Source organism: Euprymna scolopes, chromosome 23 (genome assembly GCF_053919585.1).
Source record: "Euprymna scolopes isolate OS-2025 chromosome 23, ASM5391958v1, whole genome shotgun sequence".
Taxonomy (NCBI): domain Eukaryota; kingdom Metazoa; phylum Mollusca; class Cephalopoda; order Sepiida; family Sepiolidae; genus Euprymna; species Euprymna scolopes.
This window is the reverse complement of record NC_136504.1, coordinates 73,171,133-73,189,368: the sequence shown is the minus strand read 5'-3', so window position 1 is coordinate 73,189,368 and position 18,236 is coordinate 73,171,133. Positions and strand designations below refer to the sequence as shown.

General features: G+C 27.8%; 1 protein-coding gene across 3 annotated transcripts in view; it reads right to left on the bottom strand.

The window, feature by feature from the left end:
• Nucleotides 1–18,236, bottom strand: part of LOC145246004 (N-acetyl-D-glucosamine kinase-like) — a 238,909-nt gene that overhangs the window by 139,731 nt on the left and 80,942 nt on the right. For all 3 annotated transcript variants that reach the window (XM_080107803.1, XM_080107806.1, XM_080107804.1), the window contains one exon: nt 15,633–15,774. In XM_080107803.1, the coding sequence (XP_079963929.1) occupies nt 15,633–15,774 (142 nt within the window). The remainder of the gene's footprint in view (nt 1–15,632; nt 15,775–18,236) is intronic.

Sequence of the window (18,236 nt, the reverse complement as noted above, 5' to 3'; positions counted from 1 at the left end):
GTTATTTTTATTATTTCTTAATCATAAAGTTTGGTTTGAATGTCTTGGTGGATTGTTGTTTTTATTATTTCTTAATCATAAAGCTTGGCTTGAATTTCTTGGTGGATTGTTGTTTTTATTATTTCTTAATCATAAAGTTTGGTTTGAATTTCTAGATGGATTGTTGTTTTTATTATTTCTTAATCATAAAGTTTGGTTTGATGTTCTTGGTCGATTGTTGTTTTTATTATTTCTTAATCATAAAGTTTGGTTTGAATTTCTTGGTGGATTGTTGTTTTTATTATTTCTTAATCATAAAGCTTGGTTTGAATTTCTTGGTGGATTGTTGTTTTTATTATTTCTTTATCATAAAGTTTCGTTTGAATTTCTTGGTGGATTGTTGTTTTTATTATTTCTTAATCATAAAGCTTGCTTTGAATTTCTTGGTGGATTGTTGTTTTTATTATTTCTTAATCATAAAGTTTGGTTTGAATTTCTTGGTGGATTGTTGTTTTTATTATTTCTCAATCATAAAGCTTGGTTTGAATTTCTTGGTGTATTGTTGTTTTTATTATTTCTCAATTATAAAGTTTGGTTTGAATTTCTTGGTGGATTGTTGTTTTTATTATTACTTAATCATAATGTTTGGTTTGAATTTCTTGGTGGATTGTTGTTTTTATCATTACTTAATCATAAAGTTTAGTTTGAATTTCTTGGTGGATTGTTGTTTTTATTATTTCTTAATCATAAAGTTTGGTTTGAATTTCTTGGTGGATTGTTGTTTTTATTATTTCTTAATCATGAAGTTTGGTTTGAATTTCTTGGTGGATTGTTGTTTTTATTATTTCTTAATCATAAAGTTAGGTTTGAATTTCTTGGTGGATTGTTGTTTTTATTATTTCTCAATCATAAAGTTTGGTTTTAATTTCTTGGTGGATTGTTGTTTTTATTATTTCTTAATCATAAAGTTTGGTTTGATGTTCTTGGTGGATTGTTGTTTTTATTATTTCTTAATCATAAAGTTTGGTTTGAATTTCTTGGTGGATTGTTGTTTTTATTATTTCTTAATCATAAAGTTTGGTTTGAATTTCTTGGTGGATTGTTGTTTTTATTATTTCTTAATCAGAAAGTTTGGTTTGAATTTCTTGGTGTATTGTTGTGTTTATTATTTCTCAATTATAAAGTTTGGTTTGAATTTCTTGGTGGATTGTTGTTTTAATTATTTCTTAATCATAAAGTTTAGTTTGAATTACTTGGTGGATTGTTGTTTTTATTATTTCTTAATCATAAAGTTTGGTTTGAATTTCTTGGTGGATTGTTGTTTTTATTATTTCTTAATCATAAAGTTTGGTTTGAATTTCTTGGTGGATTGTTGTTTTTATTATTTCTCAATAATAAAGCTTGGTTTGAATTTCTTGGTGTATTGTTGTTTTTATTATTTCTCAATTATAAAGTTTGGTTTGAATTTCTTGGTGGATTGTTGTTTTTATTATTTCTTAATCATAAAGTTTAGTTTGAATTTCTTGGTGGATTGTTGTTTTTATTATTTCTTAATCATAAAGCTTGGTTTGAATTTCTTGGTGGATTGTTGTTTTTATTATTTCGTAATCATAAAGCTTGGTTTGAATTTCTTGGTGGATTGTTGTTTTTATTATTTCTTATTCATAAAGTTTGGTTTGATGTTCTTGGTGGATTGTTGTTTTTATTATTTCTTAATCCTAAAGCTTGGTTTGAATTTCTTGGTGGATTGTTGTTTTTATTATTTCTTAATCATAAAGTTTGGTTTGATGTTCTTGGTGGATTGTTGTTTTTATTATTTCTTAATCATAAAGTTTGGTTTGAATATCTTGGTGGATTGTTGTTTTTATTATTTCTTAATCATAAAGTTTGGTTTGCATTTCTTGGTGGATTGTTGTTTTTATTATTTCTTAATCATAAAGTTTGGTTTGAATTTCTTGGTGTATTGTTGTTTTTATTATTTCTCAATTATAAAGTTTGGTTTGAATTTCTTGGTGGATTGTTGTTTTTATTATTTCTTAATCAGAAAGTTTGGTATGAATTTCTTGGTGGATTGTTGTTTTTATTATTTCTTAATCATAAAGTTTGGTTTGAATTTCTTGGTGGATTGTTGTTTTTATTATTTCTTAATCCTAAAGCTTGGTTTGAATTTCTTGGTGGATTGTTGTTTTTATTATTTCTCAATTATAAAGTTTGGTTTGAATTTCTTGGTGGATTGTTGTTTTTATTATTTCTTAATCATAAAGTTTAGTTTGAATTTCTTGGTGGATTGTTGTTTTTATTATTTCTTAATCATAAAGCTTGGTTTGAATTTCTTGGTGGATTGTTGTTTTTATTATTTCGTAATCATAAAGCTTGGTTTGAATTTCTTGGTGGATTGTTGTTTTTATTATTTCTCAATTATAAAGTTTGGTTTGAATTTCTTGGTGGATTGTTGTTTTTATTATTTCTTAATCATAAAGTTTAGTTTGAATTTCTTGGTGGATTGTTGTTTTTATTATTTCTTAATCATAAAGCTTGGTTTGAATTTCTTGGTGTATTGTTGTTTTTATTATTTCTCAATTATAAAGTTTGGTTTGAATTTCTTGGTGGATTGTTGTTTTTATTATTTCTTAATCATAAAGTTTAGTTTGAATTTCTTGGTGGATTGTTGTTTTTATTATTTCTTAATCATAAAGCTTGGTTTGAATTTCTTGGTGGATTGTTGTTTTTATTATTTCGTAATCATAAAGCTTGGTTTGAATTTCTTGGTGGATTGTTGTTTTTATTATTTCTTATTCATAAAGTTTGGTTTGATGTTCTTGGTGGATTGTTGTTTTTATTATTTCTTAATCCTAAAGCTTGGTTTGAATTTCTTGGTGGATTGTTGTTTTTATTATTTCTTAATCATAAAGTTTGGTTTGATGTTCTTGGTGGATTGTTGTTTTTATTATTTCTTAATCATAAAGTTTGGTTTGAATATCTTGGTGGATTGTTGTTTTTATTATTTCTTAATCATAAAGTTTGGTTTGAATTTCTTGGTGGATTGTTGTTTTTATTATTTCTTAATCATAAAGTTTGGTTTGAATTTCTTGGTGTATTGTTGTTTTTATTATTTCTCAATTATAAAGTTTGGTTTGAATTTCTTGGTGGATTGTTGTTTTTATTATTTCTTAATCATAAAGTTTGGTATGAATTTCTTGGTGGATTGTTGTTTTTATTATTTCTTAATCATAAAGTTTGGTTTGAATTTCTTGGTGGATTGTTGTTTTTATTATTTCTTAATCCTAAAGCTTGGTTTGAATTTCTTGGTGGATTGTTGTTTTTATTATTTCTCAATTATAAAGTTTGGTTTGAATTTCTTGGTGGATTGTTGTTTTTATTATTTCTTAATCATAAAGTTTAGTTTTAATTTCTTGGTGGATTGTTGTTTTTATTATTTCTTAATCATAAAGCTTGGTTTGAATTTCTTGGTGGATTGTTGTTTTTATTATTTCGTAATCATAAAGCTTGGTTTGAATTTCTTGGTGGATTGTTGTTTTTATTATTTCTTATTCATAAAGTTTGGTTTGATGTTCTTGGTGGATTGTTGTTTTTATTATTTCTTAATCCTAAAGCTTGGTTTGAATTTCTTGGTGGATTGTTGTTTTTATTATTTCTTAATCATAAAGTTTGGTTTGATGTTCTTGGTGGATTGTTGTTTTTATTATTTCTTAATCATAAAGTTTGGTTTGAATTTCTTGGTGGATTTTTGTTTTTATTATTTCTTAATCATAAGGCTTGGTTTGAATTTCTTGGTGGATTGTTGTTTTTATTATTTCTTAATCATAAAGTTTGGTTTGAATTTCTTGGTGGATTGTTGTTGTTATTATTTCTTAATCATAAAGTTTGGTTTGAATTTCTTGGTGGATTGTTGTTTTTATTATTTCTCAATCATAAAGTTTGGTTTGAATTTCTTGGTGGATTTTTGTTTTTATTATTTCTTAATCATAAAGTTTGGTTTGAATTTCTTGGTGGATTGTTGTTTTTTATTATTTCTTAATCATAAAGTTTGGTTTGATGTTCTTGGTGGATTGTTGTTTTTATTATTTCTTAATCATAAAGTTTGGTTTGATGTTCTTGATTGATTTTTGTTATTATTATTTCTTAATCATAAAGCTTCATTTGATGTTCTTGATGGATTGTTGTTTTTATTATTTTTCAATCATAAAGTTTGGTTTGAATTTCTTGGTAGATTTTTGTTTTTTTCATCCCTCAATCATAAAGTTTGGTTTGAATTTCTTGTGGATTTTTGTTTTTATTATTTCTTAATCATAAAGTTTGGTTTGAATTTCTTGGTGGATTGTTGTTTTTTATTATTTCTTAATCATAAAGTTTGGTTTGATGTTCTTGGTGGATTGTTGTTTTTATTATTTCTTAATCATAAAGCTTCATTTGATGTTCTTGATGGATTGTTGTTTTTATTATTTCTTAATCATAAAGTCTGCTTTGAATTTCTTGGTGGATTGTTGTTTTTTATTATTTCTTAATCATAAAGTTTTGTTTGATGTTCTTGATTGATTGTTGTTTTTATTATTTCTTAATCATAAAGCTTCATTTGATGTTCTTGATGGATTTTTGTTTTTATTATTTCTCAATCATAAAGTTTGGTTTGAATTTCTTGGTGGATTGTTGTTTTTATTATTTCTCAATCATAAAGTTTGGTTTGAATTTCTTGGTGGATTGTTGTTTTTATTTTTTCTTAATCATAAAGTTTTGTTTGAATTTCTTGGTGGATTGTAATTTTTATTATTTCTTAATCATAAAGTTTGGTTTGAATTTCTTGGTGGATTGTTGTTTTTACTATTTCTTAATCATAAAGTTTGGTTTGATGTTCTTGGTGGATTTTTGTTCTTATTATTTCTTAATCATTAAGTTTGGTTTGAATTTCTTGGTGGATTGTTATTTTTATTATTTCTTAATCATAAAGCTTGGTTTGAATTTCTTGGTGGATTGTTGTTTTTATTATTTCTTAATCATAAAGTTTGGTTTTAATTTCTTGGTGGATTGTTGTTTTTATTATTTCTTAATCATAAAGCTTGTTTTGAATTTCTTGGTGGATTGTTGTTTTTATTATTTCTTAATCATAAAGTTTGGTTTGAATTTCTTGGTGGATTGTTGTTTTTATTATTTCTTAATCATAAAGTTTGGTTTGAATTTCTTGGTGGATTGTTGTTTTTACTATTACTTAATCATAAAGTTTGGTTTGAATTTCTTGGTGGATTGTTGTTTCTATTATTACTTAATCATAAAGTTTGGTTTGAATTTCTTGGTGGATTGTTGTTTTTATCATTACTTAATCATAAAGTTTGGTTTGAATTTCTTGGTGGATTGTTGTTTTTATTATTTCTTTATCATAAAGTTTGGTTTGGTGTTCTTGATTGATTTTTGTTTTTATTATTTCTTAATCATAAAGTTTGGTTTGATGTTCTTGATTGATTTTTGTTTTTATTATTTCTTAATCATAAAGTTTGGTTTGATGTTCTTGATGGATTGTTGTTTTTATTATTTCTCAATCATAAAGTTTGGTTTTAATTTCTTGGTAGATTTTTGTTTTTATCATCCCTCAATCATAAAGTTTGGTTTGAATTTCTTGTGGATTTTTGTTTTTATTATTTCTTAATTATAAAGTTTGGTTTGAATTTCTTGGTGGATTGTTGTTTTTTATTATTTCTTAATCATAAAGTTTGGTTTGATGTTCTTGGTGGATTGTTGTTTTTATTATTTCTTAATCATAAAGCTTCATTTGATGTTCTTGATGGATTGTTGTTTTTATTATTTCTTAATCATAAAGTTTGGTTTGAATTTCTTGGTGGATTGTTGTTTTTTATTATTTCTTAATCATAAAGTTTTGTTTGATGTTCTTGATTGATTGTTGTTTTTATAATTTCTTAATCATAAAGCTTCATTTGATGTTCTTGATGGATTTTTGTTTTTATTATTTCTCAATCATAAAGTTTTGTTTGAATTTCTTGGTGGATTTTTGTTTTTATTATTTCTCAATCATAAAGTTTGGTTTGAATTTCTTGGTGGATTGTTGTTTTTATTTTTTCTTAATCATAAAGTTTGGTTTGAATTTCTTGGTGGATTGTTATTTTTATTATTTCTTAATCATAAAGTTTGGTTTGAATTTCTTGGTGGATTGTTGTTTTTATTATTTCTTAATCATAAAGTTTGGTTTGATGTTCTTGGTGGATTTTTGTTCTTATTATTTCTTAATCATTAAGTTTGGTTTGAATTTCTTGGTGGATTGTTATTTTTATTATTTCTTAATCATAAAGCTTGGTTTGAATTTCTTGGTGGATTGTTGTTTTTATTATTTCTTAATCATAAAGTTTGGTTTTAATTTCTTGGTGGATTGTTGTTTTTATTATTTCTTAATCATAAAGTTTGGTTTGAATTTCTTGGTGGATTGTTGTTTTTATTATTTCTTAATCATAAAGTTTGGTTTGAATTTCTTGGTGGATTGTTGTTTTTATTATTTCTTAATCATAAAGTTTGGTTTGAATTTCTTGGTGGATTGTTGTTTTTACTATTACTTAATCATAAAGTTTGGTTTGAATTTCTTGGTGGATTGTTGTTTTTATTATTACTTAATCATAAAGTTTTGTTTGAATTTCTTGGTGGATTGTTGTTTTTATCATTACTTAATCATAAAGTTTGGTTTGAATTTCTTGGTGGATTGTTGTTGTTATTATTTCTTAATCATAAAGTTTGGTTTGAATATCTTGGTGGATTGTTGTTTTTATTATTTCTTAATCATAAAGCTTGGTTTGAATTTCTTGGTGGATTGTTGTTTTTATTATTTCTTAATCATAAAGTTTGGTTTGATGTTCTTGGTGGATTGTTGTTTTTATTATTTCTTAATCATAAAGTTTGGTTTGAACTTCTTGGAGGATTGTGTTATGATTTAATTTGTTGTTAAGAGTTATCCCCCTTGGGATTGACATTCATAATAAAAGCGCCCTCTGTTTCATTTTCCCGCTCGATCCTTTCAAGAGCGTACGTGTATTTTACAGTTAATAAACCTTTCTAAAAGGCAATTCTTTACTTACTGATACTATTCACTTCAATTTTATTAACTGTAAAATAAAAATAAAAAAATAATGGATCGAATCTTACGTCCCGACAGATTCGAGGTGGAACCTACATGCCCTAATTCCGAAAAATCCTATAGGCATTGGAAATTAACCCTCCAGAATTATATCCGCTCACATAATAACGGATTAATCGAAAACACTTCAGATAATTTCTTTGCCTTGATCAATTGTATTTCAGCCTCTGTTTTCGATTTAATAAGCGATAAAACCGACTACGATAGTGCATTAAGAACATTGGACGCCGCTTATATTAAACCTGAAAATATTGTTTATAATAGATATCGATTGATGACGACGAAGCAACAAACAACACAAAATATAGATGCCTTCATACTACAATTGGAAATGCTTGCCAAAACATGTAACTTCGAAGCGGTTTCTGCTGAAGAAAACAAAAATCAATACATTCGGGAAGCTTTCATCGGTGGAATTTCTTCTTCGTCCATCCGACAACGACTGTTAGAAAAACCCATCCTGACTTTACAAGACACATATGCCACGGCCAGATCTCTTGAACAAGCAGAAAAGCATTCGATAAGCTACGCAAATAACTTTACTGTAGCAGCTACAAATAATCCTTCGGGCTACAATCGTATAGCTGTGACTAAAGAAAATATGCATCTAAAAGGGGTTTGTTTTTTCTGTGGAAAATCACGTCATCCTCGATATTTATGTCCTGCACGAAACGCCGAATGTAAAAAATGCAAAAAAAAAATGGTCATTGGGCTAAAGTGTGTAAATCTTCTATTTCTAACACTCATACTGCTGTTCTTTATGACGACTCTGACTACCCCTCACCTTCTCTATCCTGACTAGGAACTAACTCCAAAGATGTCACATTCACTCAATGCCAAATTAACGGGCACTTCGTGAACGCTATGGTGGACTCCGGCAGTGTAAAAACATTCATTAATGAAAATACTGCTAAAAAACTTAAACTCTTCACAATACCTAAAAACAAAACTATAGCTCTGGCTGCTTCCGATCAACATGCTAAAATAACTGGCGAAGCTGTCGTGGATTTAATACTGAAAGATAAAACCCATTCTGGAATAACAATTGAAATCATTGAAAACCTTTTCATTGATTTAATAATCGGAAAAGATATTTTAAAAAAATATAAAAAAGTAACACTTAAATTCGACGGTCCTAGAGACAAACTTATAATTGGAGCTATAAACACGAATAATTTTTTTCCTACCATAAACGTTCCACCCCCTCCTCTCTTTTCTAATCTTTCTCCTCATACTACTTCTATTGCGACAAAATCCCGACGTTACACTTTTGCCGCCAACAAATTCATAAAAGAAGAGACTGCTAGAATGTTGAAAGAAGGCATAATTGAACCTTCGATATCTCCGTGGCGAGCGCAAGTTCTTGTAACTTCGAATGAGAATCATAAGAAAAGAATGGTAGTCGACTACAGCGATACCATTAATAGATTCACGGAACTAGACGCTTACCCAATGCCTAATATCAATAAGATGGTAGACGACATCGCTCAAGATAACATCTTCTCTACTCTCGACCTAAAATCTGCTTATCACCAAATACCTATAAATCATGCTGATCGTAAATTCACTGCGTTTGAAGTAAGCGGCAAACTTTTTCAATTTACTCGTCTTCCTTTTGGCGTCACCAATGGAGTAAGTGCTTTCCAGAGGAGCATAGACTATATTATAGAAAAAGAAAATCTAACCGATACCTTTGTGTATGTTGATAACGTAACTATATGTGGGAAAAATCAAGAAGAACACGATTACAATCTTCAAAAATTCTACAAAATTGCTAAACAATATAACATCACTTTAAATGAAAATAAAAGCATAATTTCTTCTAGTTCTATTACTCTACTCGGCTACACCATAGAAAATAATCAAATAGCTCCCGATTATCAAAGACTAAAACCATTACTCGAAATGCCACCTCCGCTGAATCTTAAATCTCAAAAAAGAATAGTTGGAATGTTTTCCTATTACTGCAAATTCATTAAAAAATTTTCTGATAAAATTTTATTACTAAATCAAAACAAAGAATTTCCACTACCTCCATCTGTATTAAAATCTTTTCAAACATTGAAAAATGATCTAAAAGACGCCACTTTAATAACGGTAGATCCAAATAAAGAATTTGAAGTAGAAACGGACGCTAGTAACTATTGCATTGCTGCAACACTAAATCAAGAAGGTCGTCCTATTGCATTTTTTTCAAGAACTCTCAATACTAACGAAATTAAGCACCATGCAGTAGAAAAAGAGGCAGCCGCTATTGTAGAAGCTCTCCGTAAGTGGCGACATTTTCTACTCGGCAGGCACTTTAAAGTCATCACAGATCAGAAGAGCATCAGCTTCATATTCGACAATAAAAGAAAATCAAAAATTAAGAATGACAAAATATGTCGTTGGCGTATAGAATTATCCCAATACAATTTCACTATAGTTTATCGACCTGGACCTGAAAATATTGCTGCTGACACATTCTCTCGCATCTCTGCTCTTACTTACAATCTACAAGATCTTCGTGATTTACATAAACAATTATGTCATCCTGGTGTTTCAAGACTAAGCCATTTTATAAGAACGAGGAACCTCCCTTTTACTTTGGATCAAATTAAGAATATTACTGACTCTTGCTCATCCTGTCAATTACTGAAACCCAAATTCGCCAATACCAATGGAGGGACTCTCATTCAAGCCATATTACCTTTTCAACGATTAAATCTTGATTTTAAAGGCCCTCTACCTACTTCTATACATGGCAACAAATATCTACTTACTCTAATTGATGAGTATTCCCGTTTTCCTTTCGCTTTTCCTTGCAGAGATATGACAAGCAAAACCATTATCCACTGTCTAAACAAACTCTTTTCAATTTTTGGTTTGCCTGACATGATACATACTGACCGTGCTTCTGATTTCTTAGCAAGAGAAATAAAGGATTTTTTACACAAAAAAGGAATTGCTACTTCTAAAACAAGTAGATATCATCCTGAAGGCAATGGACAGATTGAAAAACTCAACGGTACCTTATGGAAGGCCATTCAAACAACATTACATTCTAATCAAATGAAACTACCTTATTGGGAAGACATATTACCGGACGCACTTCATTCAATTAGATCATTACTTTGTACTGCCACTAATATGACTCCCCATGATAGACTATTTAAATATAGTTGTAAATCTGCTTCCGGAATTTCAATTCCTTCTTGGGTTAAACCAGGCCCAATATATATTAGAAACCACACTAAAACAAGTAAACATGACCCTCCTGTAACGCCTGCCACCCTAATAGATGTCAACCCCCACTACGCTTATGTTCAACTACCTTCTGGTACTGAAACCACTGTCAACGTTCAAGACTTAGCTCCAAACTCATCAAATGAAGAAAACTCTAATAATAATCCTACTACTTCAGAGACTTTATTTGAACCTTCTACTAATGAAAACATTGGTCATGAGGAAGACAAAAATCAATCGTCTGATCTTGAAGAAAATCAGATTTCACTAAAAAATAATACTGAAAATCAGCATTCCTGCCAATCTGTGCGGAGGTCGTCCCGAGTTCGACAATTCCCTAGTAAATATAAGGATTTTGTGACTAAATATTGAAAAAACTGCAGTTTGGGTTCATATGTTATTTGTAAATAAAATGATTCTTATGTGATTGTAAAAAAAAAAAAAAAAAAAAAAAAAAAAATTTGTCTATAATTAATTACCCCTTACTTGAATACTTTAGGACGGGGAAAATGTTATGATTTAATTTGTTGTTAAGAGTTATCCCCCTTGGGATTGACATTCATAATAAAAGCGCCCTCTATTTCATTTTCCCGCTCGATCCTTTCAAGAGCGTACGTGTATTTTACAGTTAATAAAACCTTTCTAAAAGGCAATTCTTTACTTACTGATACTATTCACTTCAGATTGTTGTTTTTATTATTTCTTAATCATAAAGTTTGGTTTGAATTTCTGGGTGGATTGTTGTTTTTATTATTTCTTAATCATAAAGTTTGGTTTGAATTTCTTGGTGGATTGTTGTTTTTATTATTTCTTAATCATAAAGTTTGGTTTGAATTTCTTGGTGTATTGTTGTTTTTATTATTTCTCAATTATAAAGTTTGGTTTGAATTTCTTGGTGGATTGTTGTTTTTATTATTTCTTAATCATAAAGTTTAGTTTGAATTTATTGGTGGATTGTTGTTTTTATTATTTCTTAATCATAAAGTTTGGTTTGGTGTTCTTGGTGGATTGTTGTTTTTATTATTTCTTAATCATAAAGTTTGTTTGATCTTCTTGGTGGATTGTTGTTTTTATTATTTCTTAATCATAAAGTTTGGTTTGAATTTCTTGGTGGATTGTTGTTTTTATTATTTCTTAATCATAAAGCTTGGTTTGAATTTCTTGGTGGATTGTTGTTTTTATTATTTCTTAATCATAAAGTTCGGTTTGAATTTCTTGGTGGATTGTTGTTTTTATTATTTCTTAATCATAAAGCTTGGTTTGAATTTCTTGGTGGATTGTTGTTTTTATTATTTCTTAATCATAAAGTTTGGTTTTAATTTCTTGGTGGATTGTTGTTTTTATTATTTCTTAATCATAAAGTTTGGTTTTAATTTCTTGGTGGATTGTTGTTTTTATTATTTCTTAATCATAAAGTTTGGTTTGAATTTCTTGGTGGATTGTTGTTTTTATTATTTCTTAATCATAAATTTGGTTTGAATTTCTTGGTGGATTGTTGTTTTTATTATTTCTTAATCATAAAGTTTGGTTTGAATTTCTTGGTGTATTGTTGTTTTTATTATTTCTTAATCATAAAGTTTGGTTTTAATTTCTTGGTGGATTGTTGTTTTTATTATTTCTTAATCATAAAGCTTGGTTTGAATTTCTTGGTGGATTGTTGTTTTTATTATTTCTTAATCATAAAGTTTGGTTTGAATTTCTTGGTGGATTGTTGTTTTTATTATTTCTTAATCATAAAGTTTGGTTTGAATTTCTTGGTGTATTGTTGTTTTTATTATTTCTTAATCATAAAGCTTGGTTTGAATTTCTTGGTGGATTGTTGTTTTTATTATTTCCTAATCATAAAGTTTGGTTTGAATTTCTTGGTGGATGGTTGTTTTTATTATTGCTTAATCATAAAGTTTGGTTTGATGTTCTTGGTGGATTGTTGTTTTTATTATTTCCTAATCATAAAGTTTGGTTTGAATTTCATGGTGGATTATTGTTTTTATTATTTCTTAATCATAAAGTTTGGTTTGATGTTCTTGGTTGATTGTTTTTTATTATTTCTTAATCATAAAGCTTGGTTTGGGGTTCTTGATGGATTGTTGTTTTTATTATTTCCTAATCATAAAGCTTGGTTTGATGTTCTTGGTGGATTATTGTTTTTATTATTTCCTAATCATAAAGTTTGGTTTGATGTTCTTGGTGGATTGTTGTTTTTATTATTTCTTAATCATAAAGCGTGGTTTGATGTTCGTGATGGATTGTAATTTTTATTATTTCCTAATCATAAAGTTTGGTTTGATGTTACTGATGGATTGTTGTTTTTATTATTTCTTAATCATCAATTTTGGTTTGGTGTTCTTGATGGATTGTTGTTTTTATTATTTCTTAATCATAAAGTTTGGTTTGGTGTTCTTGGTGGATTGTTGGTTTTATTATTTCTTAATCATAAAGTTTGGTTTGAATTTCTTGGTGGATTGTTGTTTTTATTATTTCTTAATCATCAATTTTGGTTTGGTGTTCTTGATGGATTGTTGTTTTTATTATTTCTTAATCATAAAGTTTGGTTTGAATTTCTTGGTGGATTCTTGTTTTTATTATTTCTTAATCATCAATTTTGGTTTGATGTTCTTGATGGATTGTTGTTTTTATTATTTCTTAATCATAATGTTTGGTTTGAATTTCTTGGTGGATTGTTGTTTTTATTATTTCTTAATCATAAAGTTTGGTTTGAATTTCTTTGTGGATTGTTGTTTTTATTATTTCTTAATCATAAAGCTTGGTTTGAATTTCTAGATTGATTGTTGTTTTTATTGTTTCTTAATCATAAAGCTTGGTTTGATGTTCTTGGTGGATTGTTGTTTTTATTATTTCTTAATCATAAAGTTTGGTTTGGTGTTCTTGGTGGATTGTTGTGTTTATTATTTCTTAATCATAAAGTTTGGTTTGATGTTCTTGATGGATTGTTGTTTTTATTATTTCTTAATCATAAAGTTTGGTTTGGTGTTCTTGATGGATTTTTGTTTTTATTATTTCTTAATCATAAAGTTTGTTTTGATGTTCTTGGTGGATTGTTGTTTTTATTATTTCTTAATCATAAAGTTTGGTTTGATGTTCTTGGTAGATTGTTGTTTTTATTATTTCTTAATCATAAAGTTTGGTTTGATGTTCTTGGTGGATTGTTGTTTTCATTTTCGGCCTTGCAGAAAATAATTGAGTTTTGCAAAAAGGTTGTTGTCTTATTGGCTAGACTGTTTTAATTTAGGAAGCCAGTAAGGAAATGGGGGGGGCGTTTGTTTTTGTTTTGGCAGAACATAATTAAGTTTTACAAAAGAGAATAGAAACAAAAACAGAAATTCAATGTAGGTGTATTTCGTCTCAGGAAGCTATAGACAGCCTGATCTGGTAGCACCAGCAGTTAATTAATAGTTAATTAATAAAATGTCCTTCTTCAAAACCAATATGCAAATCAATTGACCCTGTAACTGATATTTTATGTACATAAGCAGTATATAAAAAAGATGGTGCATTCTACTGTGTAAAATTGAATTAATTTGAAATTTGATTTTGCTGCAAGAAATGGACCAAACTTTTTTATTTCAAATAAAAGATAAATACCAGGCCAAAATCAAACATTGTTTCATTTTTATTCAAAGCAAAACAAAAATGTGTTACTTATTTCATCAGCATAAAACGACTATATAAAATTTTTTGAATATTTGATATTCACTTTCTCATTTTAGCTACACATTTATTGGAAATGCATTTTTCTCTCAACACGTACAAATAATTTTTCATTAGTTTATGATCGAAAGAAAGGAAACAGTTGATTAACAAAATTTATTTACAGTTTTTTGTCGGCACAAACATTTAAAGAGACATGAAATACTAGAAGATACATAAAGTAATAATAAGGAAGAAATGAATCCTGAGACAAGAATTACACTTGACAACACATGGAAACACATGAAAAATGTTTTCGAAAGACGAAATAAAATGGATGATGAAAGTTACTTATTCTTATGCCTTGATTCTTTCACCATTGATTCTAAGAGTCAGTTGACTTAATCGGAAAGATAACACAAAAGTAAGGAATTAAAAAAGCATGTTCATAACAATAAGAGACAAAGTTTTGTTTATGAACAATCTCTAGATAATAGCGATCTTTAGTGTTTTAACACCAAGTCACAAACATCTCCAAGGGAGATAACTCTGGCCCACTTATAAAAGATGTTGAGGTTTAGTACAAAACTGGATGATATGATAGGATAGGTATGAGATAAAAACAATCAAGCTACAACATAATATGTGACATGTGCAATTTCCCATTTAGGATGCTTTATTTAAAACACTTTCAGATTTGGAAGGTTTTCAGTTTTAGTAAATTTTTGTAAAAGATTCTTAATCTCTTATAATAATTTAAACTAAAGAAATAATCCAAGTAATCTTTGCTGAACCACTAAAAACAAACATGAATATTCAATTTTTATCAACTGATTTAAAATCTGGGTTAATAAATCAAAATCAGACATTGTTCAAATATTTTTTGCAAAGAAAAAGCAAATTTTTCTTGGTCTTTCATAATTCATTTATTTTTTCAACTTGACTGAACAAATTGAAGATGTTTTGTCTTTAAAGTATCCAAGAAACAGTTTTTTGTTTCCATACTCTTTACATTCTTTAAATTTAAATGGATAAAAAAGGATCACATAGTCTGCCAATCCGATATCTACTCATTTCAGACACGGAACCTGAAGACCCTTACTTGTTACTGTAAAAATTATCATGAGGAAAAATAAGATTATACTTAATTTTTTAACATTATTACAATGGCATCTTACTAAATAAACAGGACAACAGTTATCAATTATGGATATCAGTTTATACTAATAAGAAAACTCAATTAAATGAACAGTTTGTGTTTGAGACTTCATGGTAATTTTCTGTGAAATTGTTGATTAATAAATATTGTCAGAAATTAAAAAAAAGCTTCATTAAATCCAAAGTCTACAAATAATCTAAATATTTTTACTACATCTGTCAACAAAAAATGTAAAACAGTAAGAATTATATGTTCATAAAATGTTTTGTGTTGTTGCTGAATTGTATTATTTAGATTATTGTACTCGTATTATTAATCATAAACATGTGAACAGTAGTTGAATCATCCAAATATGCTGTCTATTTTTTAATCAAAACAGAAAATGACATACAACACTTCAAAGAAACAATAAACACTAATTCAAGATTTTGATTTTGGAGACCAAAAGAAAAATATGGCTGAATGTGTTACCTTTATCTGTGGCAGTAAAAAGTGCACATTGTGTGTCACTGCAAACATAAACATTTTCTGTTAAATGACCATAATTCTGGAAAATTTCTTTTTTTAACTTTTCTTGTGTTTCTTTTTCATCTCCTCCACTTAATGATAAACCCTGTAAATGAGAATTAATTAAAATGATTTCAAAAAGAAAATATTCTACATAAAAAAAACTAAATAAAAAAAACTATAGCAACTGTGAGGTTTGCAGCTGTACAGTCTTTTGTTTATCATGTTTTGTGTTTTTTTTTGTTTTTTGTTTTTTTTTTTTTTGCTTTGAAAATTACTTTCTATTTGACAGTTTTACTGTTTCCTAAATCTGCTAAATTTCAGAGAATCAAAAATAGTTACTTTTTTTTCAAATCTGTTAACAAAGAAACTGAAATTTTAAGTGTTTTTCTTTGGAGTAAAATTCTATTTTAGTCATATAAATTACTTAGAATGAAACTAGGTTTAAAACTGATTATATTTTTTAGAGGAAGTGGGTTATAGACAACTCAGAATATTGAATTAGTTAACATGGCTTTCTGGTTGAGTAACACCAGTTAGTAAGAAATATATTGATTTTATTTTTATTTTTATTTTTGGATTCCACTGTAAACAATCAGAGTGTTGTACCTTTTCTGGAATATTTGAAATGTAAGAATAAGTTATAATGAGAAGAAATAACAAGACGTCCATTTTGTTATTCATGAAAAAGGACGTAACTTGTACAGTTAAGCAAGAAAATCCGGTAAGAAAATCCATATCATGACACATGTTTCATTAAAGAAAATCCATATCATGACACATGTTTCATAAGAAAATCCATATCATGACACATATTTCATAAGAAGATCCATATCATGACACATGTTTCATAAGAAAATCCATATCATGACACATGTTTCATAAGAAAATCCATATCATGACACATGTTTCATTAAAGAAAATCCATATCATGACACATGTTTCATAAGAAAATCCATATCATGACACATGTTTCATAAGAAAATCCATATCATGACACATGTTTCATTAAAGATAATCCATATCATGACACATGTTTCATAAGAAAATCCATATCATGACACATGTTTCATAAGAAAATCCATATCATGACACATGTTTCATAAGAAAATCCATATCATGACACATGTTTCATAAGAAAATCCATATCATGACACATGTTTCATAAGAAAATCTATATCATGACACATGTTTCATAAGAAAATCCATATCATGACACATGTTTCATAAGAAAATCCATATCATGATATATGTTTCATTAAAGAAAATCCATATCATGACACATGTTTCATTAAAGAAAATCCATATCATGACACATGTTTCATAAGAAAATCCATATCATGACACATGTTTCATAAGAAAATCCATATCATGACACATGTTTCATAAGAAAATCCATATCATGACACATGTTTCATAAGAAAATCCATATCATGACACATGTTTCATAAGAAAATCCATATCATGACACATGTTTCATTAAAGAAAATCCATATCATGACACATGTTTCATTAAAGAAAATCCATATCATGACACATGTTTCATAAGAAAATCCATATCATGACACATGTTTCAAAAGAAAATCTATATCATGACACATGTTTCATTAAAGAAAATCCATATCATGACACATGTTTCATTAAAGATAATCCATATCATGACACATGTTTCATAAGAAAATCCATATCATGACACATGTTTCATAAGAAAATCTATATCATGACACATGTTTCATAAGAAAATCTATATCATGACACATGTTTCATAAGAAAATCCATATCATGACATATGTTTAATTAAAGAAAATCCATATCATGACACATGTTTCATAAGAAAATCCATATCATGACACATGTTTCATTAAAGAAAATCCATATCATGACCTATGTTTCATAAGACAATCCATATCATGACACATGTTTCATTAAAGTAAATCCATATCATGACACATGTTTCATAAGATAATCCATATCATGACACGTTTCATAAGATATTCCATATCATGACACATGTTTCATAAGAAAATCCATATCATGACACATGTTTCATTAAAGAAAATCCATATCATGACACATGTTTCATAAGATAATCCATATCATGACACGTTTCATAAGATATTCCATATCATGACACGTGTTTCATAAGAAAATCCATATCATGACACATGTTTCATTAAAGAAAATCCATATCATGACACATGTTTCATTAAAGATAATCCATATCATGACACATGTTTCATAAGATAATCCATATCATGACACATGTTTCATTAAATAAAATCCATATCATGACACATGTTTCATTAAAGATAATCCATATCATGACACATGTATCATAAGAAAATCCATATCATGACACATGTTTCATAAGAAAATCCATATCATGACACATGTTTCATAAGAAAATCCATATCATGACACATGTTTCATAAGAAAATCCATATCATGACACATGTTTCATAAGAAAATCCATATCATGACACATGTTTCATAAGAAAATCCATATCATGACACATGTTTCATTAAAGAAAATCCATATCATGACACATGTTTCATTAAAGAAAATCC